Source organism: Protomyctophum parallelum, assembly GCF_964188405.1.
Source record: "Protomyctophum parallelum genome assembly, chromosome: 9".
Classification (NCBI taxonomy): Eukaryota; Metazoa; Chordata; class Actinopteri; order Myctophiformes; family Myctophidae; genus Protomyctophum; species Protomyctophum parallelum.
Window position 1 is genome coordinate 13964274 of NC_139706.1, and position 25955 is coordinate 13990228.

General features: G+C 41.5%; 1 protein-coding gene across 1 annotated transcript; it reads left to right on the forward strand.

Moving 5' to 3' along the window:
• The first annotated feature begins 2288 nt into the window (after nucleotides 1-2288).
• Nucleotides 2289-25445, forward strand: taf15 (TAF15 RNA polymerase II, TATA box binding protein (TBP)-associated factor). Its single transcript, XM_083773115.1, has 17 exons — nucleotides 2289-2415; nucleotides 4668-4701; nucleotides 5198-5231; nucleotides 5955-6048; nucleotides 6645-6738; nucleotides 8313-8505; nucleotides 10045-10141; nucleotides 10181-10364; nucleotides 15295-15329; nucleotides 16119-16151; nucleotides 16818-16948; nucleotides 17487-17616; nucleotides 18169-18315; nucleotides 19325-19403; nucleotides 20004-20092; nucleotides 21572-21707; nucleotides 24910-25445. The coding sequence occupies exons 1-17, from the start codon at nucleotides 2406-2408 to the stop codon at nucleotides 24947-24949; spliced, it is 1560 nt and encodes a 519-aa protein (XP_083629241.1). The 5' UTR covers nucleotides 2289-2405; the 3' UTR covers nucleotides 24950-25445.
• The last annotated feature ends 510 nt before the right edge of the window (nucleotides 25446-25955 follow it).

A 25955-nucleotide genomic window follows, 5' to 3' on the forward strand; every position in this document is an offset into this window, starting at 1 on the left:
GAAATACAGTCTACTGACTGTATCATTTAAGTGACTATATTGACTAACTAGTGCACAAGGTTATTATTATTAGTTTTCGGGTTAAATCATAAAAAGTATTGTATGAAAAAGAGGAAATATATTCACAGTAAAAACTGGGGCACAGCCAAAAGAAAATGGGAAGAACACAAAAAAAGTTCTCTATGATTTTAGTTTTAGTTTAAAAATAAATGATCGATATATTGACATCAGTCTGTCTCTCTATAATCCTCCTTTAAATCACTATGTATAAGGTCACACTGTGACCTTATACAAATTCAGAAACGGGTCTCATGGTTGCAGCTTATATATTTCCTGTAGGCGCCATAGCTGTGGTTTAAAGAGTGGATAGGAGGGCCCTCATAAGCTGTTGCCAGACCTACCAGACAGGCGTGGCCGTTTTCTGCTGTCTGCCGGCGTCTTTTCCGGGTTTTAGACAGCTGGAGGATGGAAATAAAGCTTGGATGACTGCCGCGGGGGCAAGCGTTTCCAGGAACACGGGTGGAGCTTCTTTTACATCCACCAGCTGTCTAAAAACCGAAAGAGACGCCGGCAGACAGCTTCCTTTGGCCGCGCCTGTCTGCTCAGGTCTGGAAATGCTGATAAACGGAAAAGTGAGGAAGGAAATTAAACTGCACAGGCTCCTACTTGGCCTCACCCCCCGAACCCACCTCACCCCTGCCCACTTTGACAGGCTGGAATGGCTTAGGGTTGACGACAGAGTACAGCATCTTGCAATGGGTCTGGTCCACAAGATTCGATACACCACCAAGTACACCACCAAGTAGCCTACCGGATACTTCTTTAATGTTAACGAAGTCCACACCCACAACACCAGAGGGAGTGCAACGAACCATGTACAACCCAGATTTGGCACAAACAAGGGACTAATTTTTTTTTGCTCCTATGCCACCAAAATGTGGAACGCCCTACCAACAGTCATTAAGACATGCAAATCCCTTAACTCCTTCAAAACCGCTCTCAAAGGGCACCTACGGACGGCTGCAATTCGAAACTGGTCCCTGTAAAATTTGAATAGCCCCCACCCCTTTCCCCCTCACTGTATATGTTTCTTTTCCCTTGTTACCTCCTTTATGATGAATTCCTGTTCTGTTCTTTGACTATATAGAAGTGTATATTTGTACGTCTCTAAATGTATTGAACAACGTGGACCCTCTTGTAAACAAGTGTAATGCTTAATTGGGTCGTCCACTCACAGTTAACAGTCTTTGTATTGAGTTTGTGCTTGAAATGCACTGTAATTCTGCAAAATAAATATTTCAATCAATCAATAAATCAATCAATCAATGATTGGCCGGTGTGAGATGTGATTTAAATTTTTTGTTCTACATTTCAACACAGCAATGCACTGATATATATTTTTTTAATTACTAATTATGCAATTTGTATATGCCTGTGGAGGGCAGCATTACGCTTTCACACAGTACAGCCTGCCGGAAAAGCACATTAAAACAGGAAGAAGAATCTCTCCAAAGAGGAAGTGGTTTGGTTGGCTTGCCAGGGTTGCCATGTTCGCTTATTATAAGCGACCTTGGGCTTATTTGTCTGAAAAGTTGCTTGTAAATATTGGTCAAGTTTATTATAAACTTATAAAGCACATTTCACTCACACGACAAGCGCAGACTCAATGTGCTTCAATGAAATACAATAGAAATAAGAAAATACAAAAATCAATACTTACAAAAATGAAGACAATTATATGATTAAATTACAGAAATTATTTATTTTTAAGCAAAATAAATAAATAAAAACTACACACTCCACAATCTATCTGGAAGCTAGTGAAAATAGGTAGGTTTTAGTTTGCTTTTTAAAAGAAGACGATGTGGTAACGTTTTTGTTTTTGGTGATGTTTCTTATCTAAAGTGTAGTTGCATATTTAGGCTTTGTTTGTAATTGTTTCCTATCCTAAAAGTTGTTTAAACCAGTGGTTCTCACAGTCACACATTTACATGTCAAGGGCCCCCCACGCCCACCCACAAATATGTTGTGCCATGAGATGAGATGAGATGAGATGGAGTAGAAGTAAAAGTAGGCCTATTGGAAAGTACAAATTCAAATACCTCAAAATTGTACACAAATTAAGTACAGTAATTGAGTAAATGTACTTAGTAGTTACTAAATTCCACGACTGTAAATAAGTTATGAATAATAAAAAAGGGGGATAAGAGCTTGTTTTAGACCTGGCTGCTTATTTATCTCACACAATCTGGCAACAGCGTTGCTCTCTTGACTGTAATGTATATTTGTCGCTGCTGTGTGTTTCCTCAACGATACAACCATTTTAATCCACTCCAGTGTGTGTTGCAGAGGAGGGAAAAAAAGAAATAACTTCTTGTTGTTTTTAAATCGACAGAAGAAGCAGAATGGCTTCTGGTAAGAAGATATATTTCTATATTTGCCACCCAAGTTATTTATATATATATTATACGCACATATTTCAGGTAATATGTGTTATTGTTGTGCATGCGTGAAATGGCATCAACAGCCATTAGCTTAGCGAGCGAGGCCACGCTACCACCAGGGCTCGGGCTATGTCGTGGAACGCAGCGCGAGCGCGTTCGTTGCATTTATAGCATAGCTTAATGTATGACATATTTATATAGACGTCAATGTAATTATACATGTTCCGCTAATTATAATGACTGCGACGGAGGCTGTTTGTTTTTGTTTTGAGCTTTACTTCTTGGCTAACCGACGTTAGACGCGTGATAACATGCTACGCTAACATGCTAGCTGATCTTTGTTGGTGGTGGTGCTAGCCTGCCTGCCTGTGATGATGTGACCCCGGCCGGCCGGCTTTATTTCGTTCTTTTGTTGTTTGTCCGGAATGTGAGTTACAGAGATCCGTTAGATTAGATTTGATTCGGTTTTTATTGAGCACCGTATAAAAATACAATGAAACATAACAAACATATGAGGGGAAAGTGCTAGGACAAGGCAAGAAACCTAAGGGCTAATTTATACGAGGCCTCAACCTGTAAGTTATAATAAAAACATTTAGAACATGGTTATATACAAGGGATATAGAACCCCCCCCCCCCCATTTTTACATGATTGGTGTATTACAAATAAACAAAATATAAGATCTACAACATGAGAATACTTATGTTATCTATCTAAGACATGATTAGAACAAATAAGACTAAGAGAATACAAAACATTGATATTAATTTTGGTTAGATGTAACCTGTCGGGGGTGCGGAATTTGTTGTTGTTTTGCTCTCAACTCTGTCAACGTATATTACGCGTTTATATATATTTCATTTGTGTTTTGTGATCCAGGTATTAGTCCAAACCCCGGACGGTGGTGGAAATCCACCGCCATTTTTTTGCCGCACACGCACGGCGTGGTGATTCATTTCACGGAGGCCTCGTTTTGTTTTTCTGTACTTCCTAGTACAACGGTGTCGCTTCTTTCCGTGGAAAAAAAGAACAGATCTACAAGCTCTAATAATGCAGGCAGAGCTTTTAGGTCAAGCGAGCATAACTAAAGCTTAACGGGCTAACCTACTTCCCAGCATTAAGTGTGTGTGTGTGTGTGTGAGAGAGAGAGATAGATTACCATACCAACAAAGAGGTCATCGGGCCTGACTGTTTGAGGGTTTAATACCATTCGCCATCCACACACATTTGTGATTTTGAGTAATTTTCTTCTCATGGTCCATAGACTTAAAACAGTGGTTTTCTACCAGTGGTCTGAGGACCACCAGTGGACCTTGAGGGAGTTCCAGGTGGTTCCCCAGCTAAAGGATGTAACCAAATGGACCCTTTATTAGATCTTTTAACTCTTGAGAGTGTACAATGAAACCAAATGGAGTGGACCCGTAAGTGTCAATTTGGTTTCACGTTACACTAAAGAAGATTAAAAAAAATCATTGTTAAATGATCTGCATTGCTTAATTTACAAGAAGTCTACACAGTTAGTTAGTTTGTGATCAAAGTTGGCCTGTTATCTCTCCTATATGGTATCGGCATCAATATACAGCATGGAATCTGATCCCATCCATCTTCAACCGCTTATCCGTGGTCCGGTCGCGGGGCAACGGCCCAATCAGAGCTCCAGACATTCCTCTCCATAGCAACATTAGTAACTTCCTCCTGGGGGATCCCGAGATGGTCCAAGGCCAGTGAGTCGATGTAATCCCTCCATCTGCGCCTTGGTCTCCGGGGTCTCCTCCCAGTGGGACGTGCCTCGAGGACCTCTCTAGGGAGACGCCCGAGAGGCATTATAAGTATAACCACCTAAGATGAAAATGACGCAAAAGTCTTTAGTTTGGGCCGGGTCTGAGAGGCTAAATCTCATCAAATGGTCGTCCGTGGCTCAAATGCCCAAACATCACGGTCCTTGATATGAAAAGGGTTGAAATCCACTGAATTAGAAGCATAACTCCTAACGCTATGGAGCAGAGCTAATCCAAAGCCTAATAATAATCGGATTGAAATGGTGAACGTTCAATAGTTTGTCGAATAAATAAGCACATTTTGAGGAAAGCAATTACAATGTGTCTGCTGCTAAGAGGATAAACCCAGAAAAGAAAAGCACTAAGACTTGTTTACATTGGGGTCCTGCATTTTTTTCTCTCCAATTCATCAGAACATCTCCAATTCTTTTTTCTTTTTTACAGATTCGGGCTACGGTCAGCCCGGTGCGGCACAAAGGTATTATGATTAATTATTATTACACCAAATATAAAAATGTATAAGTGGTCATGTCTTAACCCATTCTGACCGGGCACCCATTTTGGTGTCGGCATCATGTTATGCTTTAGCTATTTAAAAATAGCAGATCTACAAGCTCATATCGCGCCACCGAGTGGTGCGATACGAGCTTGTAGGTCTGCTATTTTTGAAAAATCGAAGAGCGACTGACATTTCTAGAATCTGATCTCAGGTCAGAATGGGTTCATCAGACCAGTGTGTGTCCGGCGGAAACCTCGTATGAATCTGATCTCAGGTCAGAATGGGTTAAAGAGCAGTTCACCCAAAACATGTCTTTTCTATTAATCATCACACACCAAATGAAGCCTTGAATTCATGGCGATGGTTTTTCTTGTTTGTGTCGAATCCTGACCCAATATTTTGATGACAAAATAGGACAATATAAATGCGTGACATTTTGGTTCTAATGTGAACTTTTTCTTTTATCTTATTATAGTTACGGATCGTATGGCAGTCCGCCGACTGGACAGGTAACACATCTTCACAATGTATTCACTACCAATCTCCTGTTTAGCTTGTGGCTACTAGATACTTTATTTTGGAAATTTGTTTTGTGCCAAGCAGTCATCAGGATACAAAAAGCACATACACAATAAGTCCTTATTCATAAATACTTATGGGAACAAACTATCTTGAAGCCCTAGCCTGCAGAGAAGGTACTGTGTACCGTCGACCCTGATGGTAATAGAATAAATAGATGGTATTGGCTGTGTAACAGGTGTGTTGTATCCCTAGTAATAGCTCTCCCCTTCCATACTCGATGTAGAGCAGTCCGTTTTGAATAAATATGGCCTGTTAAAACACAATGGATGCTGCCAGCATATTTTAAAATATACGTGCTAATGTGCCAGCAGATGTGGCAGATTTGACTCTGAAAGGACCCCCCTTCCGTTCCCTCCAAAAACAGGGGGGCATAATCTTACACCTAAAGTCTCTAGAAGCGTTTATATTCCAAACGAGTCATGCTGAAGTCAGAAATGAATATTGTCCTTCTGGTGGAAACCACAGAGAGTTCCCTAGATTAGGAGATACGAGCCATTCTTTCTGAGCCATAAACAAGGAAGTGAATGGCAGCGCACATGCATGCGCCAAACAAGGCCACCTGCGATTAGATTAGAAAAGACGTGTATACACGTCCAAGGTCAAAATTGTGTTAAGTGTCCTTGGTGCTTCCCCCCCCCCCCCACACCCAGGGTTACGGTCAAGGTAACGGAGGCAGCTCTTACGGAGGAGGTCAGGGCTACGGTGGTGCTGCTGCTGGCTATGGAGGAGGAGGAGGACAAACGGGTACGATACGTCATCTCATCTGCTGGCCTACTTAAGTTTTAGCAGACATGTCCTGTTGGTTTAGATAGGTTGTGGACTGTTACTATACTAGGCCTGTCACAATTATTTGAGATAAAAGCAAATCTATTTAAAAAAAAAAGGCAGAAATAGCAGATCTACAAGCTTACAACAGGTCATTTTGTGAGCTGTTGTAAGCTTGTAAATCGACTATTTCCGCTATTTTTGTACAGTTTCCTTTTTTGAACGACCGGAACGTTGTTCAATAAATCTAATTCTGCAAGTGAAGACGTGTGCGGGATCCCTTTTTTCCCCCTTTTTTTTCCCCCTCTACTTTTCAGTTTTTTTAAAGGAAAATATTAAATGTCAGGGTTTTTCTTTGTCATATCTGCCCTGTGCAATCTGTGATTACGAAGTTTAAAACGCAAACAGAAATACAAATGGTAACGTAAATAAAACACAATTTAATCAAATTTGTAATCGTGACCCTGTGTGTATCAGTATGTAAAAAAATGTCATTGTCTGTCGTTAACAGCCAGCCTCCACCGGTAGCATAATATGGAAGCTTTTTAAATGTCATTTGTTGTTTGTCGTCACAGATAGTTACAGCCAGCCACCACCACCGGCAGCATATGGAAGCCAGCCGGCATACGACAGTTATGGACAGCCGCCTGCCGCTCAAGATCCCGTTGGGTAAGATCTAGGGCCGTCCCGATACCACAATGTCTGTTAGCCGATACCGAATACCGATACCAGTGTTGTGATCTCATGTTGTGTTTATAGCTATCTAGCTATATATATATCTTGTGTTGTGTTTATAACAGACTCCTCACTCAACATGTGCACTTGCAGTTTGGGCAAGTCAGAAGCAAACTCCACATGCCCCAACATTTTATTTAGCTGCCATAGTGTCAACGTCTTACCCCTGTGTCGTATCAGTGGTTAGACTGGCATATTCACCAATACCGATATGACCCGATGTGACAAATAAGTGCCTATACCGATACTTTCCCTATACAGTATGGGGACATCTCTAGTAAGATCACGTGGCCTTGTCACAATCATTAAACAATAACCACTAAACCACCCAATCGCTGTTTTTTTTGCATAATCGTTTCCACGTTGGAAAACATTCTCTGAAAATAGTGTAAACTGCAGATCTACAAGCTCACAACACGCTGCAAGCTATTAAAAACAAGTATAACGTTATTAAATATGTCAATGTCTTAGTTAATTTGCCTTTAAAAGCCAAACAAATGTATTTATTTTTTTACATTTTTTTGTACCATGTGATGATCGTGACAGCCCTACATATCACAAAGACTTTGATTTGCTGTTTACTCCCAAGAAAAACAGGATTTCTTCCCCTTAACGGTTTCTACATGAAAATGGAAAGAGGATTAGACTGTCTGAGGACTAGGATTTATTTCATATTAATACCGGACTGAAGGGGCCGACGTGTGATCTTTATGATGGGAATCCTTTAAGAACTTATGCAATTAACCGAAATGTCTGAAAATGCAGTCGACATAGCTGTTCATATATTATATCCACTGTAGTTGATTTAGTTAAAAAAAAGAGTAAAATCCTTCCAGTGCTTGCTTCCTGCTTTCACATGGGTGGATTAAATGTTTGCTTGTAGGGCGTTTCCCCCCCCCCCCCCGTTGTATTGATATATATAATATATATGACCTGTGGACCAGATTCTACAAAATGTCTTCTAAATCATGACCGTTTGGCGGCAGTTCTCAAAACATTTTCATGTCAAGGACCCCCAAAAATATATATAATTGGCTGCCGACCCCCATCAGAAAATATGTTTTTCCAGGGACCCCCCCCCCCCCCCCCCCAGAAGCAAAGATTTGAATTAAAAACGTTTGCTCTGAAAGAATATATATTCAAGATTTGCGCCACCATTTTTCAAATAGCAGATCTAAGTGCTGTGCTACGAGCTTGTAAAGCTACTATTTTTCCAATAGCTAATGTATAACATAATGCTTTAAAACACCAAGGGGTTCCCCTGCTGACTGGGTTAAAGTCGTTAAAAGCTAAAAGGACACAAATGGAGTTCCAGGCCTAAATGGGTTGGTTTAATGTTTGCTTGTAGGACGTTTTATTTCCACCGTTGTATTGATTATGAAGATTACTTCTAGTCACGTGGTCTACCAGTGAGACTTTCATGATTGGCTGACCTCTTAACGGCCAGTGGAAGACTAGTCCTATACGGCCAACGGGACACTAATCCCTGCTCTTTTCTTTTTGTCTAGGTATGGTGACAAGCCTGCGTCTTTCGGACAGCCAGGAGGACTGGGGTCCGGTGCGTCGTACGGCCAGCAGCCGGGCAGTGGTTCTTATGGTCAGCAGGGCTCCTACGGCGGTCAGTCACAAGACGCTAGCGGTGGCGGCGGCGGCGGTGGTGGTGGTGGAGGCGGCGGTGGCTATGGAGGGAGGAGGAGCGAGGGTGAGAATTCTGTAGTGGTCTGATTGTTAACCCATTCTGACCTGAGATCAGATTCTAACACACAGAAGAATGGTGGTTCTTTAATGCATTTTGACCTGAGATCAGATTCTAAAAATGTCTTAAATCCTGACAGTTTAAAAAAATAGCAGACCTACAAGCTGGCGCGCTATGAGCTTGTAGATCTGCTATTTTTCAATAGCTAAAGCACAACATGATGCTAACACCAAAATGGGTTCCCGCCCAAAATGGGTTGAGAAAAGTACTCAACCTAGTGGGTTTCAACCATAGACTGTAAAAAATATGGACAAAGCGTTCGCCGGGTCTAACATGAACGTAAAATGAAGCCTGTTATTCCTGCACTGTAAATCGCCATCTTTCTAGATCCGTTTGGTACCAGCTGGCCATTGGCTGGCTCCGTTTTGGACCAGCTGGCCATTGGCTGCCCAGACAACGAGGCGGGACTTCCCCCTTTCTTCTCTGTTGGTTTTTATTTTGACTCGAGTAGGAGGGGAATCCCGATCATAGACTGTAACGGTAGCCACGCCCCTCAGAGCATACGCGATGGTTTTCTTTCTTTATGGTCATTTTTTTAATTAATGGGACCATAATTTTCCAAAAAGAATATTATGACATTAGAAATGAGACTTTAAACTAGTAACTGGAAGAAGAAAGTATTCATGACCATGTTTATTAAGGTAATACAGTCTAGGTGAAGTTGGGCCAAAATACATGGGCCTCTATGGAGCTATGGGGCTTTTTGGGTCCAGTCCAGCGCCACAACAGGCCATTATATGAACTACCGATTTCAAATGAGGCTTCACGAAATATCTGGCTGACTGCCCCCCTGGTTTCAACCCTCTTCACATCAAGTTCCATTATGTATTCGACACATTTATAGCCCCTCAGACCCAGAAACGAAAGAATATTTCATTATCGTTGGATAAGGTGTCCACAATTCCATGCTGTATTGATGTGATGTTGGTACCATTAGTAGAGATAACTGGGCAGAAGTGGACCAAAATAACACTAATTCTACATTATTTTAATTGTAATTTACTTCTTATGAGTACTGCAGATGTTAAACAATAATTCTACTCTTATGGGTCAATTTGGTTTCATTTGATGCTCTCAAGAGTTAAAGATCTGTAATGGTCCCTTTGGTTATCAACTCTCCATTTTGGGGACCACCTGGAACCCCCCCCCCCCCCCCCCCCCCCATGGACCACTGGTTAAAACCCACTGTAGTAAAACCATAATGTTTACAGCTGCAATGCGTAATTTATATTAATCCTTGAAGCAAAAGCATGAGGGCAACTAGTGCTGCGTGCTTCATGTGCAAATGTAGACTGTCACAAGTGTCTGAATCTAGATCACCATTTCCTTTTTTACGTGTGCAGCACTAGTCACGGTATCTAAAGTGTGTGTGTGTGTGTTCTGTCTGCGATACGCATCGCAGCACGGTATCTAAAGTGTGTGTGTTCTGTCTGCGATACGCATCGCAGCACGGTATCTAAAGTGTGTTACGTTCTGTCTGCGTTGACGGCGAAGAAGGCGAGAGTGGCGGTGGCGGCCGGGGAGGCAGCCGGTACGGCAGCCGAGACGACTCGGATCGCTCGGAGGGAGGAGGAGGAGGAGGTGGCTACAGAGGAGGAGGAGGAGGCCGGGGGAGAGGAGGAGACCGCGGAGGCGGAGGAGACCGCGGAGGCAGCAGCTACGGCGGAGGAGGAGGAGGAGGAGGAGGAGGATACGGAGAGCGTAGCTACGGCGGCGGGGATCGCGGAGGTGGCGGCGGCGGCGGCGGCTACGAGCGCAGTAGCGGGTATGACCGCGGGGGAAGAGGCGGCGGACCTCCTATGGGGTAAGTTGCAGAGCGCCACTGCCCCCCCAGCCCCCCCCCCCTCCCTGAGGTACCCCCCAAACACACCCTAGACGTCACTTATATAAGCCTCCCTCCCCTCCCCCTTTGCATGAATGTACCCATCCATCCCTCATCCCCCATGTAGAGCATAGCAGTGGGCGTGGTTTTCTAGACCCACAGAATTATTTTCTTCCCCATAGTGATTTAGATGTACACAAATATTTATATCAATTATTCTAAGCCTAGAATCAAGCCGTCCAGGATGCTGGTGAATCGTGACCATTAAACCTTTGATTCTGTGAAGGAAAAATAATAATTTAATTAAATGTATGATATACTACATTTAATAAATGCTAGGCTGGGTCTCGATTTAAAAAATGTAATCTAATTAATTAGACTGTTATTTGTCTCAACTGCTCGATTAATTTATCTCGATTAATCACATTTTAATTGCATATCAATATTCTATCTGGGAACAGTGAGAATTGTTTTTCAAATGGATTTTGGTATATGATTGAATCAATGCATAGTGACTACATAAGTTTAAGTGATAAAACTGTTTTGCTTAAGTACTACTACTAATAATAATATCTCAAATTTATATAGCGCTTTTCTGAGTGCCTAAAGATGCTTTAGAAGGGGGACATGAGAACTAAACAAAATAACTATTGGGTTAAAAAACACTTAAGACTATAAGGAATCAAGTAAAACAGTGGAATGAGATAGCTGGGGAAAGCAACATTGAAGAGGTGGGTTTGATGGGTGGTGGCATGTCTGAGAGTTTTGGGAAGTGCATTCCACAAGGTTGGGGCAGCAAGCACATTTCAGAACAGTGGAAACCCTGACCATTAAACACGGGGAGACACAAAGATACATTCTACCATTGAGCATTCATTGTTAATGGAAGCCAGCGACATGACGATCCAAAGAATGATGCATGTAGCTGCTCCAAATTATACTCCCATTCGTCGTTGCGTCTGCCCGTGTGAGCGCAGCATTTGAGTGAGAGTGGATTGGGGAAAGGATCGAATGTACCATAGTGTTAAAAGAGAATTCCATGCTTGAAGGATTTCTTACCTATTTGTAGTTGTTACGTCCCCACCAAAGAGGTCCAGGTGTTATTTTGTGCAAAAGTGCATTATTGGATATTTCCCCATATGTGCTTATTTCCATCGAAATAAGTAGTAAAGTAAAATTGATTTTTGAGCGATGGAAATAAGCAAAATGGGTGCAACTCCCCAATGCCCCATTCAATTAATTGAGGGCTTATGGTAGGGGAAATGGCCAATAATGCACTTTTGCACAAAATAACACCTGGACCTCTTTGGTTGGGACGTAACGACTACAAATAAAGGTAAGAAAGCCTTCTAGCATGGAATTCTCCTTTAAGAACTCCCAACACTAAAAGTGCAATAGTGTTAAAGAGAACTCCGCCTAACGCTATGGACCATATAGCTAGACGATCGTTAGCTCCAACGCTAGCTGATCCTAAGGAGGCTTGACGTGCTGCGGTGACATGTTAAATTCTACTATTGCATAATCTGCACACAACTGTGTTTATCCACGCTTCCGTCGTATAACCTTTTAAACTTATTTCCCATCCAAGGGTACAAGCAAAGTAATCTCAACGGCAGTGTTGATTTTGTCGACTAAGACGAAAAATGTTCGACTGCCTTTTTTTACTGACTAAAACTAAATGGAGACTAAATGAAAACTAAGCAATGATGACTAAAATTAGTCTAAGACTAAATATATTAACAATTTTGTCAACAAATAAAAAAAGTTGTAGATCGGCTATTTTCAGCAAGTGTAAAATAGTTTAACATGATGTTTCTGTAATTAATTAATCTCAATGAACTCGTTTAACAGTCCCGGACGTAATAAATGTTTTTTCATTACATTTCACAGATTCAAAGCTTTTCAAATAATTGATATACATTTGTAAATCTATATGGGGGAAAAATGAATGGCAGATTTTCCAGTGGGCCCACACTGCTAAGCTCTATAGGCCGACCATAAAGCCCCGTGCCAGTTCCTCACCTGTCTTCATTCACATTTCTTAATTACTATTCTAGGGCTGTCGCAATTATTATTTTCATAATCGTCTTAATTGCAACTATTTGAGATATTGCAATTATTTGGTCATGATCCGTTTCCGTGTTGAAAGATGTTCAACCCGCCCCCCCCCCGCCCCCCCCCCCCCCCAAAAGCAAAGAGTAGTAGATGGCAATTTTTTACCCATTTTAAAGTATACAATTCTGAAAAATGACAGTAATTTCTTGGTATATTTCATTTGTCATATCTGCCCTGTGCACTTTTCCATTACGAAGTCTAAAAGGCAAACAAATGTAATTTCTATTCAAATGAAATGTCCCCATTTCCAACGCCAAAATCATTAATCACTTCAACTCGGGTGACAGTTAATCGTCAACGTGAATGTGTAATCGTGGCAGCCCTAATTTCTACCCGACTCATTTAGAACTGTCTCTGAATCAAACACTTGTTCAATGGACACCCACCCAACAACATGCATGTACATTTCCAGTATAATGGGTTCTCTCTCTTTTGAGAGACGGTTGATGTGTTTTTTGAAAGAGCTTGAAGCGTGCTTCACTGAGGAGGACCAACCCACTGGTATTTAACTGCATCAGCAGAGCCCTCAGATGGGACAACAAACGGTACAATGCGTGTTGAACCAGGAGTTCTCTAGGCCCCGTCGGACAGGGTCCCCTGCTCTTGATTCACGAATCCCTGCCTGTGTAGTTTAGGATAGCGGATTCCAATGAAAATCACCAGAGGGTTTACTTGTCACTCAAATAAAATTGAGCCAGCAGGTTTGGCCTGGAGCCGACTGGCTGCGATTAGGACACGCAGAGACGCCCGACGTGGTATTTGTCGCGTTGTCTGACTATTAGAAACCCTGAACCTCAGTCTTAACAGGCCACGTAAGTGTTAGTTTCCCCTAACCTCATATCAGTCTTAACCGGCCACGTAAGTCTCCCCTAACCTCATATCAGTCTTAACCGGCCACAGAAGTCTCCCCTAACCTCATATCAGTCTTAACCGGCCACAGAAGTCTCCCCTAACCTCATATCAGTCTTAACCGGCCACGTAAGTCAGTTTCACAATGTTCTTTCTTCGGCAACAGTAATTCCACTTCTATGTTTCCTAATTGCAGACAGTAGGCTGAAGGCAAGCCTAGTGGCTCGATTGCATTCGGTAATTAACCTACTGGTGATTATCGGTTGATAACATTCGAAGCGGGTGGGTAGGAAGTAGATTGGCCATTTTGTTTTGGATGGGGGGTGGGGTGTTGGGAGAGAGCTCTAACTAAAGTTAATTGTATATAAATGGGCCCGCTGGTGTTTAGAAGCCAGACTGCTTGACGAGACCTCAGCGTTCCTTGGTATGAGCACTCTTTTGAAGCCATTTCCTCAAGTCTTTTTCACTACTGAAAATGGGGCTTAAGTGACTTTTTTAATTTAGTATTACTTACTATACGGGTGAAAGGAAAGGCCATGCAATTTAGTCACTTTTTTTTCAGGCACATAGGAAAACCTTAGGTTAATAGATCATCAAATGTCTGGATTTAAATGCCACATCATGACTGCTCTGTCTGGCTGCAAACGTTTTGATTTCCACTGGCCAGATGTTTGTAAATGACTTACTATGCAGCAAGCAATACACCCCTGAATTTTCTTTTTTGGTCTATTTTTCCGTTTTGTTTTTTTCCCTCAAACCTTTGAAATGACCTCCTTCTTGGAAAAAAAATACCCAATGCACTTGAACTGGAGCCCACATTCTGACTGAGCTGCATCACATTCAACAGGTTTCATTCAAAGTGTTGTTATATTTGATGTTAACATGGATGTGCGTTTTATACTACAGGTGTCAAAGTGATTGACATAAAACTTGGACCTCAGTAAAAGGACCGTTCACATGGTGCACTCGCTGGAAGAGCGCTTGTCGAGTGACACAGACCCATTAATGCTAATTTGGCCCATTTTTGTGTTTTTACCTCAAAATTTAATCAACGGCGTTGACTTGGCAACTCGGCTGTTTACTGTTATATTTTATATTATATATTTCCTTTTTTTTTGGTATCCAATCTGACCCTACCACTTGAACCCTATCGTTCCTTCTCTGTGAAAATGGCAGATGTACAAGCTCGCGTGGCGTCAACGGTGCCCTGCGAGCTTGTAGATGGTGCTGTTTTCTGAGAAAATATTTAAGTGTACGCCAAAAAATATATATACAGGAGCAGGCCTAGCATAGACCCATGGGGTGCTCCAGTCAACTAAGTAACATAGGGTTTAAGTGGTTAAAACAAAAAAAATCTAACCAAAAAACTATCAAAATTGTGTAAAGATTCAGTGACACGATAACGATAACTGGGTGTTCTCCCTCCCGAGTAGAGATGCACGATTTTGGAATTATGAACGACATCCAATCTCAGATTATTTGCATATCGTCCGATGCCGATAAATTACATTATTATATTCATATTGAACTTGAATTTTTTTGATAGATGGTAAGCCCCACTATCAGCTGAGGCAGGCTTGCTGCTCTGCGAGTACAAAGCCATTAACGAAAATTAACAATAATCTGGATTATATTGAGACCGATAATTTCGATAACGCTATACAGATTGATTATATCATGCGTCTCTACTCCCGAGCCTGGCTTCCGTCCGTTGAGCCCGGAGACGTCCAAGTCTGTCGTCTTGTCCACTGAGCTGCACGGTCCCCAAGACGTAACGCACTCCCCTCGCCAGAGAGAGAGAGGAGGAGGCGTTTCTCTGCCGTAGTCTGTCGCAGTACGTCGCGACATGACTCTGTGATGATGATGGTGATGTAGGGGAGCTATGAGCTCCCGGTTGTTATTGGACACAAAGGAAAAGCCATCAATATCTCCAATTTTTCCTCTGCAGAGGTGGTGACCGAGGTGGCTACAAAAATTTCGGTGGTAAGTGACGAGCATCAGAACTGTCTCGGTTGGGGAGGAGGAGGAGGAGGAGGAGAGGATTAGATTTTTAGGAAAAGGGAAGAATGAAAGGAAAACTAGGGAGGGAGAAGGGGGATCAAGAGAGGAGGGATGGTGGGAAGCGGGGGGGAAACTAAACAAAAGTGAATGCCACCATTTTCAAGTTCGAATCCCAAGGGAAGTCCACCTGTTAACAGGATCTCTTATAAATGGTCTTCAGAATATGGTAAAAAGAACAATGGAGGTTGAGTTGTAAAATAATATGGTACTGTTGCATGAAGACATGGGTTGAATGTTTAAATGCCAGAGGAGGAAGGGTGTGTGTTTGTGTGCGTGTGTGTGTGTGTGTGTGTGTGTGCGCGTGCGTGTGTGCGCGTGCCTGATGTGAAGACGGTAAAACATAAAAAGGTAAAACATTCTAGACCTGGAGACATTCTGGTGGTTTTTTTATTTTTCTATCTAAACTCCAAACAAAGGGGGAAAAAACCCAGCTATTTCTGTCCTTGTTGCAATAAGGTGTTGGTATGTGATGCAACCGTCTCGAAACACACCGCAGGGAAACTGTAAAAACAAACATGGACTTGGTTGAATGAGATCCTTTTTTTTTTTTTTTTTTAACACAAAAGAAAAGTAGCTTTTATTATGCATCACATTTGTAGGAATCGTGGTTGAATGAGTTAATGTGTTTGTGTGTATGGACCACTGCATGCGGTGTTGGATTCCTTTGCTCACGGTTTCCCCCTCCATTCTCTCTACTCTGCTGTGTTACAGGCTCTCGAGACTACAGCTCAAGGGATGAACCGGGTAAGAATCCTCGCTCTTGACTTTTTGGGGCTTTGGACCCTATATGAAGGTGTGGGTGTGGTTAACTTAATGCTAGAGAGGCTCATTTAACCCGTCTTAGACCTGAGAACAGATTGTACAAATGTCTTCTAAAATCATGACAGTTTTCTGAAAATCCTGTTTGTCAGTGGTGCTCAACATTTTTCATGTCAAGGACCCCCAGAATTATCTGTATTTGGCCGAATTATCTGTATTTGGCCGAATTATCTGTATTTGGAGATGGGGGGGCCGCCGCCCCCCCATCTCCAAATATGATGTTCCAGGGACTCTCCCAGAAGCAAAGATTTTAGATAAAAACGTTCACTGTGAAAGAATATATAATCAAAACGTTCACTGTGAAAGAATATATAATCAAAGGTTTGCACACATTTTCACGATTCTTCAAAAATAGCAGACCTACAAGCTCGTAGCGCGGCACTCGGAGCAGACCTACAAGCTCATAACGCGGAACTATGGGGTCTAAATGAGGGTAATTATTTGGAATCGACGTGTAATCCATGTATATTGATATATATCGTGGCCTCTATATCGTGATCCGTGTCTATCGCGAGGTTGCAGGTATATATATATATATACACATATCTCTAACGTTTGTCTCTCCCTGATGGATCCCGTCATCGTCCACAGCCGGGGGCGGCGGCGGCAGCGGAAACAGCGAGGACAACTCCGACAACAACACCATCTTCGTTCAAGGACTGTCGGAGGAGGTCACGACGCAGCAAGTGGGCGACTACTTCAAACAGATCGGTGTGATCAAGGTGCGCTTTAGCTTTTCTGAATCCATTGTGCTCTAGCCACCGCATGGCGCACGCTACTCTAGCCCAGCGGTTTCCCAAACCTTTTTGGCCGTGCAACCCCCTGTTACCTCCTGACCTAGCTGACACACTCCCTCACATGGAAATATGAATTGCATAAGCTATATAGACATACATTTCCTATTTATGCACATGTATGAACCTGAATGTGGCATAATATAATTATGCAGCATAGGCTATATTCTGCATATACTTGCCATATATTGGCATAATATGATGATATATTTAAAATTAAAGTGTAAAATGACTTGATACTGGATCTCTTGTCCACTAGTCCCTTCCTAACATTTTAGTCTAGTTTTTATTTGACGAAATTGTCAATATATTTACCGTAGTCACCATAGCTGAGATTTTATTTAGTTTCCATTTAGTTTTCGTCAGTGAAAAAAGGCAGTCGACATTTTTCATAGTTTTAGTCGACGAAATCAACACTGATTGTAAGTTGTAGCACACTTTAAGGACTGATCTCTCTCTGTTGTAGGTGAACAAGAAGACAGGCTTGCTCATGATCAACCTGTACTCCGACAAGGCCACCGGACGGCTAAAAGGAGAGGCTACCGTCTCTTATGAAGACCCGCCGTCCGCCAAAGCTGCCATTGAATGGTTTGATGGTAAGAGTTGACTCGTACAGTGGCTGTCAAGGTCCATTTCTTTTCTGCATTTTGAGCCACAGAACCACCATTAGATGACATTTAGCCTCGGACCCAAAACTAAAGAATATTTTGTTTATCGTTGGATAAGATTGTGTCCACAATGCCATGCCGGATTGATGAGGTATTGACGTCAAAATAACAATTCCATTGCAAGTGTGGCTTGAGTGGTTAAAAATAAAATGTCATCACGTCACAAACTATGTGACCTACAAAAGACATTTAAAATTGACCACATTGGAACCCTTGCATCGTTTTAAATCCTTGGTAATAGATAGATAATTTATCAATTACTTTTTAAATCCTTGGTAATAGATAGCTTTTTATTTGTAAACCTATGTAATTATACCTTGTATTGTATTCGTTGTTTTTATTTTCCTCATCTTCTGATTTACTTTGATTTGTATTTGTATTACTCTACTACACCGAAAATGAGTTTGATTACTCTGTGTAATTTCGAGAATAAATAAAACTTGAATGAATGTCAAAGCAAAATGTAATTTGCGTTTCTAGGCAAGGAGTTCCAAGGCAAAGCCATCAAAGTGTCTTTTGCCACCCGGAGAGCAGAGTTCACACAGAGAGGAGGAGGATCATCAGGAGGGGGTGGAGGAAGAGGAGGAGGTGGAGGAAGAGGAGGAGGAGGAGGAGGAGGCGGCGGAGGTACGTGTCTAAAACTCGAAAAGAAAAATGTTCGTCGACTACCTTTTTTCCACATGGAAACTAAATGAAAACTAAGCTAAAATGTGACAAACTAAAATCTAAATTTGCTGCCAAAAACACTGGTCTAAACTACGTCCATCTCTAGACCTGCCGATGGTAACGCCTCGCCTTCCTCTGTGCAAAATGTATCGCGTCTCTGAGACCCGGAAGACCAAATTTGACCAATTTCTTAATTTGTCCCTGCCGTTTGATCTGCAGTGTACTGATTAACGTAATTTATTTGTATGTGTAAACTTGAAACATTATTATACTGGGAAATGGGTATCATTTCCCTTTCATCTTTATCCTTTTTAGTATAATAGTATTAGTTTACTATAATTGGATTTACACGATAACAAACGTCAAACACTTTTATTTAGAACACACCCAAATCATATTACGGCGTACATGTTCAATTATTCAATAAAAGCAAACTGCATAAACAATATTAGTTTGTGCCCCTTCTACAAAAGTACAAGTTACAGGGCCCTTGTCCCTTGTCGCATGTCATTATTCCGACCTCCCATAATTCTGAACTATCCCTAACCTAAACCACGGGTGAGTCTTAACCCATTTAGACCTAAACTCCTACGTTTTCTGAAAACCCTATGTTAACCGGCCATGCAGGTCTGACTAACAGGATGTCTGACACAAATAATTTCTTTGCATTGAACATTGGAACGTTTCAATGCGTATTTCAGTTTGCCTTTTCAGGCTTTGTAATCACAAATTGCACAGGACACATGTGACAAATAAAATGTACAAAATGGCAGAAATAGTTGATTATGTGACGTGACGTGTTAAGCTTGTAGTTCTGGTATTTTTGTTAAACACGTATGGGCATTTTTCAACATGGAAACGTTTGACGATTATGCAAAAAAAAATTACCATTATCTCCAATAATGACTGCGATTGGGCGATTATGTAATGGTTGCTCCCAGGTATATGATGTCTGTTCTTGCCGTGTCAGGTTTTGGAGGACGAGGACGTGGAGGCGGAGGAGGGCCTAACTTTGACGTGAAGGGAGGAGACTGGCCATGCCCCAACAGGTATGAGGGATTCATTCAACACAACCCTGACCCCACTGTTGTTTTTTTTGCCAGCAAAATTTGCAAGTGGTTAGAGAGGAGGTGGTCTCCCTACTCTTTCATTGAGAAACTTAAGACCCTGCCTTTGGCACTAAAACACATCCTGGATAATGAACGCTCCACGTGTCCCAGACTCTTCTCCCTTCTGGCTCCAAAACTATGGAATTGACTCCTCATAGCAATCAGAACTGCAGACTCACTCGCACTAGCACTTGAACTAGCCTCGATGACCTTACAGGCGTATGCAAAGACTAAACTTATGTAACTTGCATAGCATTTTATGTAGACATAGCATTCTATAGTGTATACTCATAGTTTAATTTTACAGGTATTATGATAAATGCCTAAATTGTAAATTGGTATGGGATAAGTCGAGGACACTAACTAAACCATATAAGTGTGTCTTTTCCTATATACGTTTGTCATTTTCAGAGATGTCCGCTCCTGAAATCTGACATTTGGCATTAGTAATAAAATGTGACTGCTGCTCAGTCTCTTTTTAGTACTAAAGTGTGATGCATGGTGCTCACACTCGGTCTCTCTTGGCCTTTCCTTCCTCAGCTCATGCGGCAACATGAACTTCGCACGGCGGTATGAATGCAACAAGTGTGGCGCGCCCAAACCCGGGGACAGCGGTGGAGGAGGAGGAGGTACGTGTCAATCACTGTCACCTGCTTGATTTAACCCTCTGAACTCTGGAGTCCATGTTCTGTGCATGTCATAATGTGTGAGCTAACACACTGCAGTCACTCAATGTTATTGTTAATAGTATTTGTAGTATAGAGAACAGTAGCACAATTTTAAATTTGCTGTGAAATCTGTGTGTTTGACTGGATCGCTGAATTCCTACGATGCCCATAACGCTTCAGTGCACTTCCCCCTCCTTGTGGAGAGGGAGGAGGCTGCATGGAGGTGTGACTTTGTAGTCCAGGAAGGAAGTTGGACCATGTTCATGACCTCATGAACATGGCTTCATAACTAAAATATAGTAAAAGATGTTTCATGAGTGCATTCACTGATAACAGATATAGAGTTAGACCCCTACCGGACAACGTCACACTGTTATGTTATGTGCACACTTTAATGCTCTGGACAACCACAGTATGAATGTAACGGTGGCAACAAGTGTTTTATACAAATAAGTGCTTCCACATGACTCAATTAGCCCTTTCGCTAAGTCCCTCCCCAACCCGTCCTTGTCCAATAGGCACGTTGGCAGGCAGCGAGGAGACGGGGCAAGCTGTCCTTCTCCCACCATTGAGATGCATGTTTAAAAAGAAACAGGATTTTTCCATATAAATTAATGATCGTTTCAGTAGCAAGAGCATCAACATGTCTTCTAAATCTAGTCAAACCAGGCCTGCAGTAGCCTATGCACTGGACACATGGTGCATGACATTATTTAAATACCGGTAAACTAGAAATGCGAGGAAATGACCGAGAACACATTTATGGTGATGTGAATGACATGACCGAAGCAGGCACAACGCAGCAGGCTTGCTATGCTAGTCAAGTGCATAATGGACTACTGAAGGCTACATGCCTAGAAATGTCTTCCTCTGGGGTTATTAACTTTAACACACTGCTGCTATGCGCCATGTGACTGGTAAAGTCAAGCCCTACAGTAAGTTCAAGATATGAGTATGGCCTATTTGAATTGATTGGGCAGGCCAGACTAGCAATATAATGCAACATAACTTCAAAAGCTGCTTCCATCCATGAAGCATGAGTTGGCACACACATTTGGTAAAGGCAACTTTGGTGCACACCATTGGCGTGCGCTGCTATTATTTTGCCATGTTTTATATTTTATTAGACCGACTTTTATCCCTGTCTCGGACAGCGGTAGACTGATGCACGTTTGGGGGGGGGGGTTCCCCCTTTTGGTGTTTTAAGCATTACGTTTCACTTTAGCTATTGAAAAAGTAGCATATCTACAAGCTCATAGCTGACATGAAAATGTTGGAGAACGACTTGACATTGGGTTTTTCCGAAAACTGTCAGGATTTAGAAAACATTTGTAGAATCGTTCCCAGGTCAAAATGGGTTAAACTTTGTGTGTGTGTGTGTCTGTGATTAATCCTTAAATTGCGGCCTCCTAAAGAATGTCCTTGTTTTTGTCCCGTCAGACCGTGGCGGTCGAGGTGGGTACGGAGGGGACCGAGGCGGAGGAGGCTTCAGGGGCCGTGGAGGGTTCCGTGGGGGAGACCGCGGGGGAGACCGCGGGGGCTACGGAGGAGGAGGAGGATACAAAATGGGAGGACGGTGAGTTGAAGAGCACATGCTTTTTTCTTGTTTTTAGGATATCTGCAATTGTATTACATTTCTTTCAAATTACATTTCTAAGGTTGTCCAAGGGTTTTTATGATTCTTCAAACTACAAAAACGACAAAAAAAACTAATTGACAATTTGAATGTGAGAAGTTCTGTACATAGAAGCTAAAATACAATACTCTTTTATTTTAAGAAGTTACATTAAAATAAAATAAACTAAGACTCATACATGATTAAGACTTGGTGTGTGTGTGATTTTGGTTACCAGCCTACCTGTAATATCAACATAGATTGTGTCTAGGCTACTAAAATATTATTGACTGCCATTTAGCTTCTGCTTTGTCTAGTTTGAGGTTATCAATGAGCTTGGTGGATTACATATTTCACCCGAGTAGACCAAAACGTTATCAACTTCTCCTTCTGCTGCCCGGAGAGAGAAAGTGATCTGTTCCATATAGATATCATGTACTGGGCCCAGGCCGTAGCGTAACGGTCTGGGCACCGGACTGGTAATCCAGTCGCAGTGTGCCGCGGGTTCGACTACCGGACCCGACACGGCCTTTACTGCATGTCATCCCCCCATCTCTCTCCCGTTTCCTGTCAGCCTACTGTCTGTCCCTTCAAAAATCAATAAAAGGCGTAAGCCGCAAAAAAAAAAATATCTAAAAGAAAAAAGATATCATGTACTGAAGAGGAAGGACATGCTTAACACATTTTTGACGGCTGCATTTTGGTCTCATTGGCAAAGTTCAAATGTATTATGTTTTGGGCAATCTCTGCTTTATTCAGATTAGGACAGTCTAGTGAACTGTCTGCGACACACAAGACAATGAACAGTCAGGGGTGAGCGGGGACAGTACAGTGCCCCAGGTTGGATTCAAACGGGGGTCGTTTTAAGACAGTGGTTTTCAAACCCTTTACATGTCGACGTCCATTATGTATTCAGCATTTGAGCCACGTGACCACCTGATGACATTTAGCCTCGCCGACCCAAAACATAGAATATTTTGTCTGATATGATAAGATTTTGTTTTCACAATTCCATGTTGTATTGACGTTGGTACCACAGGGAGAGATAACGGGCAAACAAAATAACTATTCTACATTCTCTAATTGTGTAGACTTATTGTAACATACCGTAATCTAGATGTTGAACCATGACATTACTCTCAAGAGTGTAAAATTAAACCAAATGGACCACTAACTATTTGGTCTACATTTTGGTTTCCTTTATATGCTGTTGAGATCTATAAGAGTCATTTTGGTTGGAACCTCCTCAAGGACCACTGGTTGAACCCATTTAGATCTGAGGGCGATTATACACAATGTCTTCTAAATCATGACAGTTTTCTGATAAAGCTCATGTTTCTATGTCAGTGGACTCCTAGAATTATATGTATTTGGCCTCCAACCACCCATCTCAAAATATGATGTTCCAGGGACCAAAGATTTGAGTTAAAAATGTTCGCTCTGAAAGGATATATATTCCAATTTTGCGACACATTTTCACGATTTTTCAAAGATAGCAGACCTACAAGCTCGTAGCGTGGCACTCTGTGGCGTGCTACGTTAAAGTATAACGTAATGCCTTAAACACAAAAGGGTTCCCTCCCCAAAATAAGACTAGCATATTATGTGGTATATGGATCACTGGGTACCGGTCACATGTATTTTTGACTTGTGTCCACTAGAGGGCACATTGACCTAAGAATTGACAGAACTTCAGGATCATCTGAAATGAATGCAGTCTAGTCCTGGCTCTCAAATGTTCCGCTTAGAGTTGGTAGATTTTAAACCCATTCTGGACGGGAATCCCTTTTGGCGTTTTTAAGCATCGTTATACGTTAGCTATTGAAAAATAGCAGATCTACAAGCTCATAGCGAAAAGTCGTGAAAATCTTTGAATATATTCTTTCAAGATGAATGTTTTTTCACTCTTATCTTTGCTTCTGGAGGGTCCCTGGAACTATATATTTTTCAGATGGGGGTCTGCGCCTCCGCGGCCAAATGCATATATTTTTGGGAGTCCTTGACATGAAAATGTTTGAGAACGACTGACATAAACATAGGTCTTTCAGAAAACTTGAGAATTTACAATATATATATTTTTAGAATAATCCTCGGGTCTAAATGGGTTAAATGAATGCCATGGCTCTCAAATGTACCGCTTAAGAGTTGTTCGATTTTAAGTGTCATGCAAATACGGTCAGTCCAGGAATGCATTTTTGGTTAAAAGGGAGAAAGAAAAAAAAACTTAAAGCTGTTCATATCCATAGTTTAGTTTAGTTGCACATTGTACATAATAACAACAATATGGTAAAATAAAATAAATACAGAAAGCAATACTTCAATAAGATTAGTTACATACATGAAGTGCATCGAGTGCCGTTCCTAGAAGCTACCAGTTGAGCTTACATAACAGAAATTAAGATATGAATAATATTGATAGGCCTAAAGATTTATTAACCCATTCTGACCTGAGATCAAATTCATACGAGTTTTCCACTGGACACACACTGGTCTGATTAACCCATTCTGACCTGAGATCAGATTGTAGAAATGTCAGTAGTTTTTCGATTCTTTCAAAAATAGCAGACCTACAAGCTCGTATCGCGCCACTCGGTGGCGCGATATGATCTTGTAGATCTGCTATTTTTCAATAGCTAAAGCATAACATGATGCTGATCCAAAATGGGTGCCCGTTCAGAATGGGTTAAAAAAACATGTTTTTGGATGCTTTGTCTGTAAAACGCAAACGTATCTTTAACCACTGACACTATACTGCACAAATAGGCGATCTACAAGCTCACAACACACCGTGTCATGATGTGAGCTTGTAGATTGCTATTTTAGGACAAGTATTTGAAGTGAAGTTTAGAAGCATGAATCCAGAAACATGAATGTTTCGCCTACAAGCACGCCTACAAGCTCATAGCGTGCCACCGAGTGGCACGCTACGAGCTTGTAGGTCTGCTATTTTTTTTTTTATCGATGAACGACGAAACATAGATTTTTCAGAAAACTGTTAAGATGTAGAAGACTATTTTAGAATCTGATCTCAGGTAAAACATCCCATTTTTAGCAAGAGATTTTCTTTTTCTTTTGGCTTTATTCCACGTGTTCTTGGTCTCATTGAACTGGGCTGTAAATCAAAAGGCTTCATGATGTTCCTCATCTGCCCCCTCTCCAACAGAGGTGACCATAGAGAAGACAGAAGAGACCGGCCATACTAAAGGAGGACGAGATCCATTCAGCTGACCGGACAGAACACCATTCCAGCCCAGGGGTCGTTATTAGGGGGGTGGTGGGAGGGAGGGAGGGGGAAATATGGAGACTCTGATTTGCATACCTTTCATTGCCAACGCATCCTGTGGATCAGATCAGATGGCCCTCTGGTCGGCCTTTTGGCCACGAAAGGATGTGCACAGCTACTGTGAATGGAAAAACGGGGGACTTTTGGGCTGATTGGCAGTTTGTTTGTCTGTACTGGGGGTCGAATGTTGTTCGTTCGTTTTTTTTTTTTTTTTGTCTTTTGTTCATTTTTATTTGTACATCATCATGCGTTTCTCTGAATCTTAAAAGTCCTGGTTGGTGGTGTTATATATTTTTTTTCTGTGAGCTTCTAGAGTTCGTAGCCGTTGTTTTGTAAGAACGATGTTTTACTTGCGGTTTGGGAGGGATTGTTTTTTGTTTCTTTTTTTCAAGATATTAAAACTGTTGTGATCTTTACTCTGGGTGTCTGTCTTTTTTTTCTTTTTTTTACTCCTTTTTACTCTTCTTCAGATGCAAAAAAGAAATTAAAAGCTTGAATGGAAATGGAACAACGTTTTGGTCGCAGACCTTCATCACGGTAACTTTTAGCTTAAATATACAAAGAAATTGCATTTTACTTTCCCCCCAAAAAAAACAACACGTCATGAAGTGACTCGTAAGATTGTAGATCTGCCATTCCTGGATGTTTGAAAAACAATCTTTCGTTTCGTGTGACGTATAACCAAGTAAAGGTGTTCAATTATGAAAACACAAAATTTTAATATTACGGTTTCAGCATTTGAAGAGTGGTCTTCTATGCAACTTTTGTATTGCTTAAACTACATTATCTGACTGTTCAATGTAATTGTATTTTTGTGAATTATCTATCATTTAACACTACAAAAAGTACAAATATAAAAGTATGTACCGGTAAATGCAAGGCAATGCTAAACCAAATGCCTGGGAGGTATCCTAATCCTAATGAAG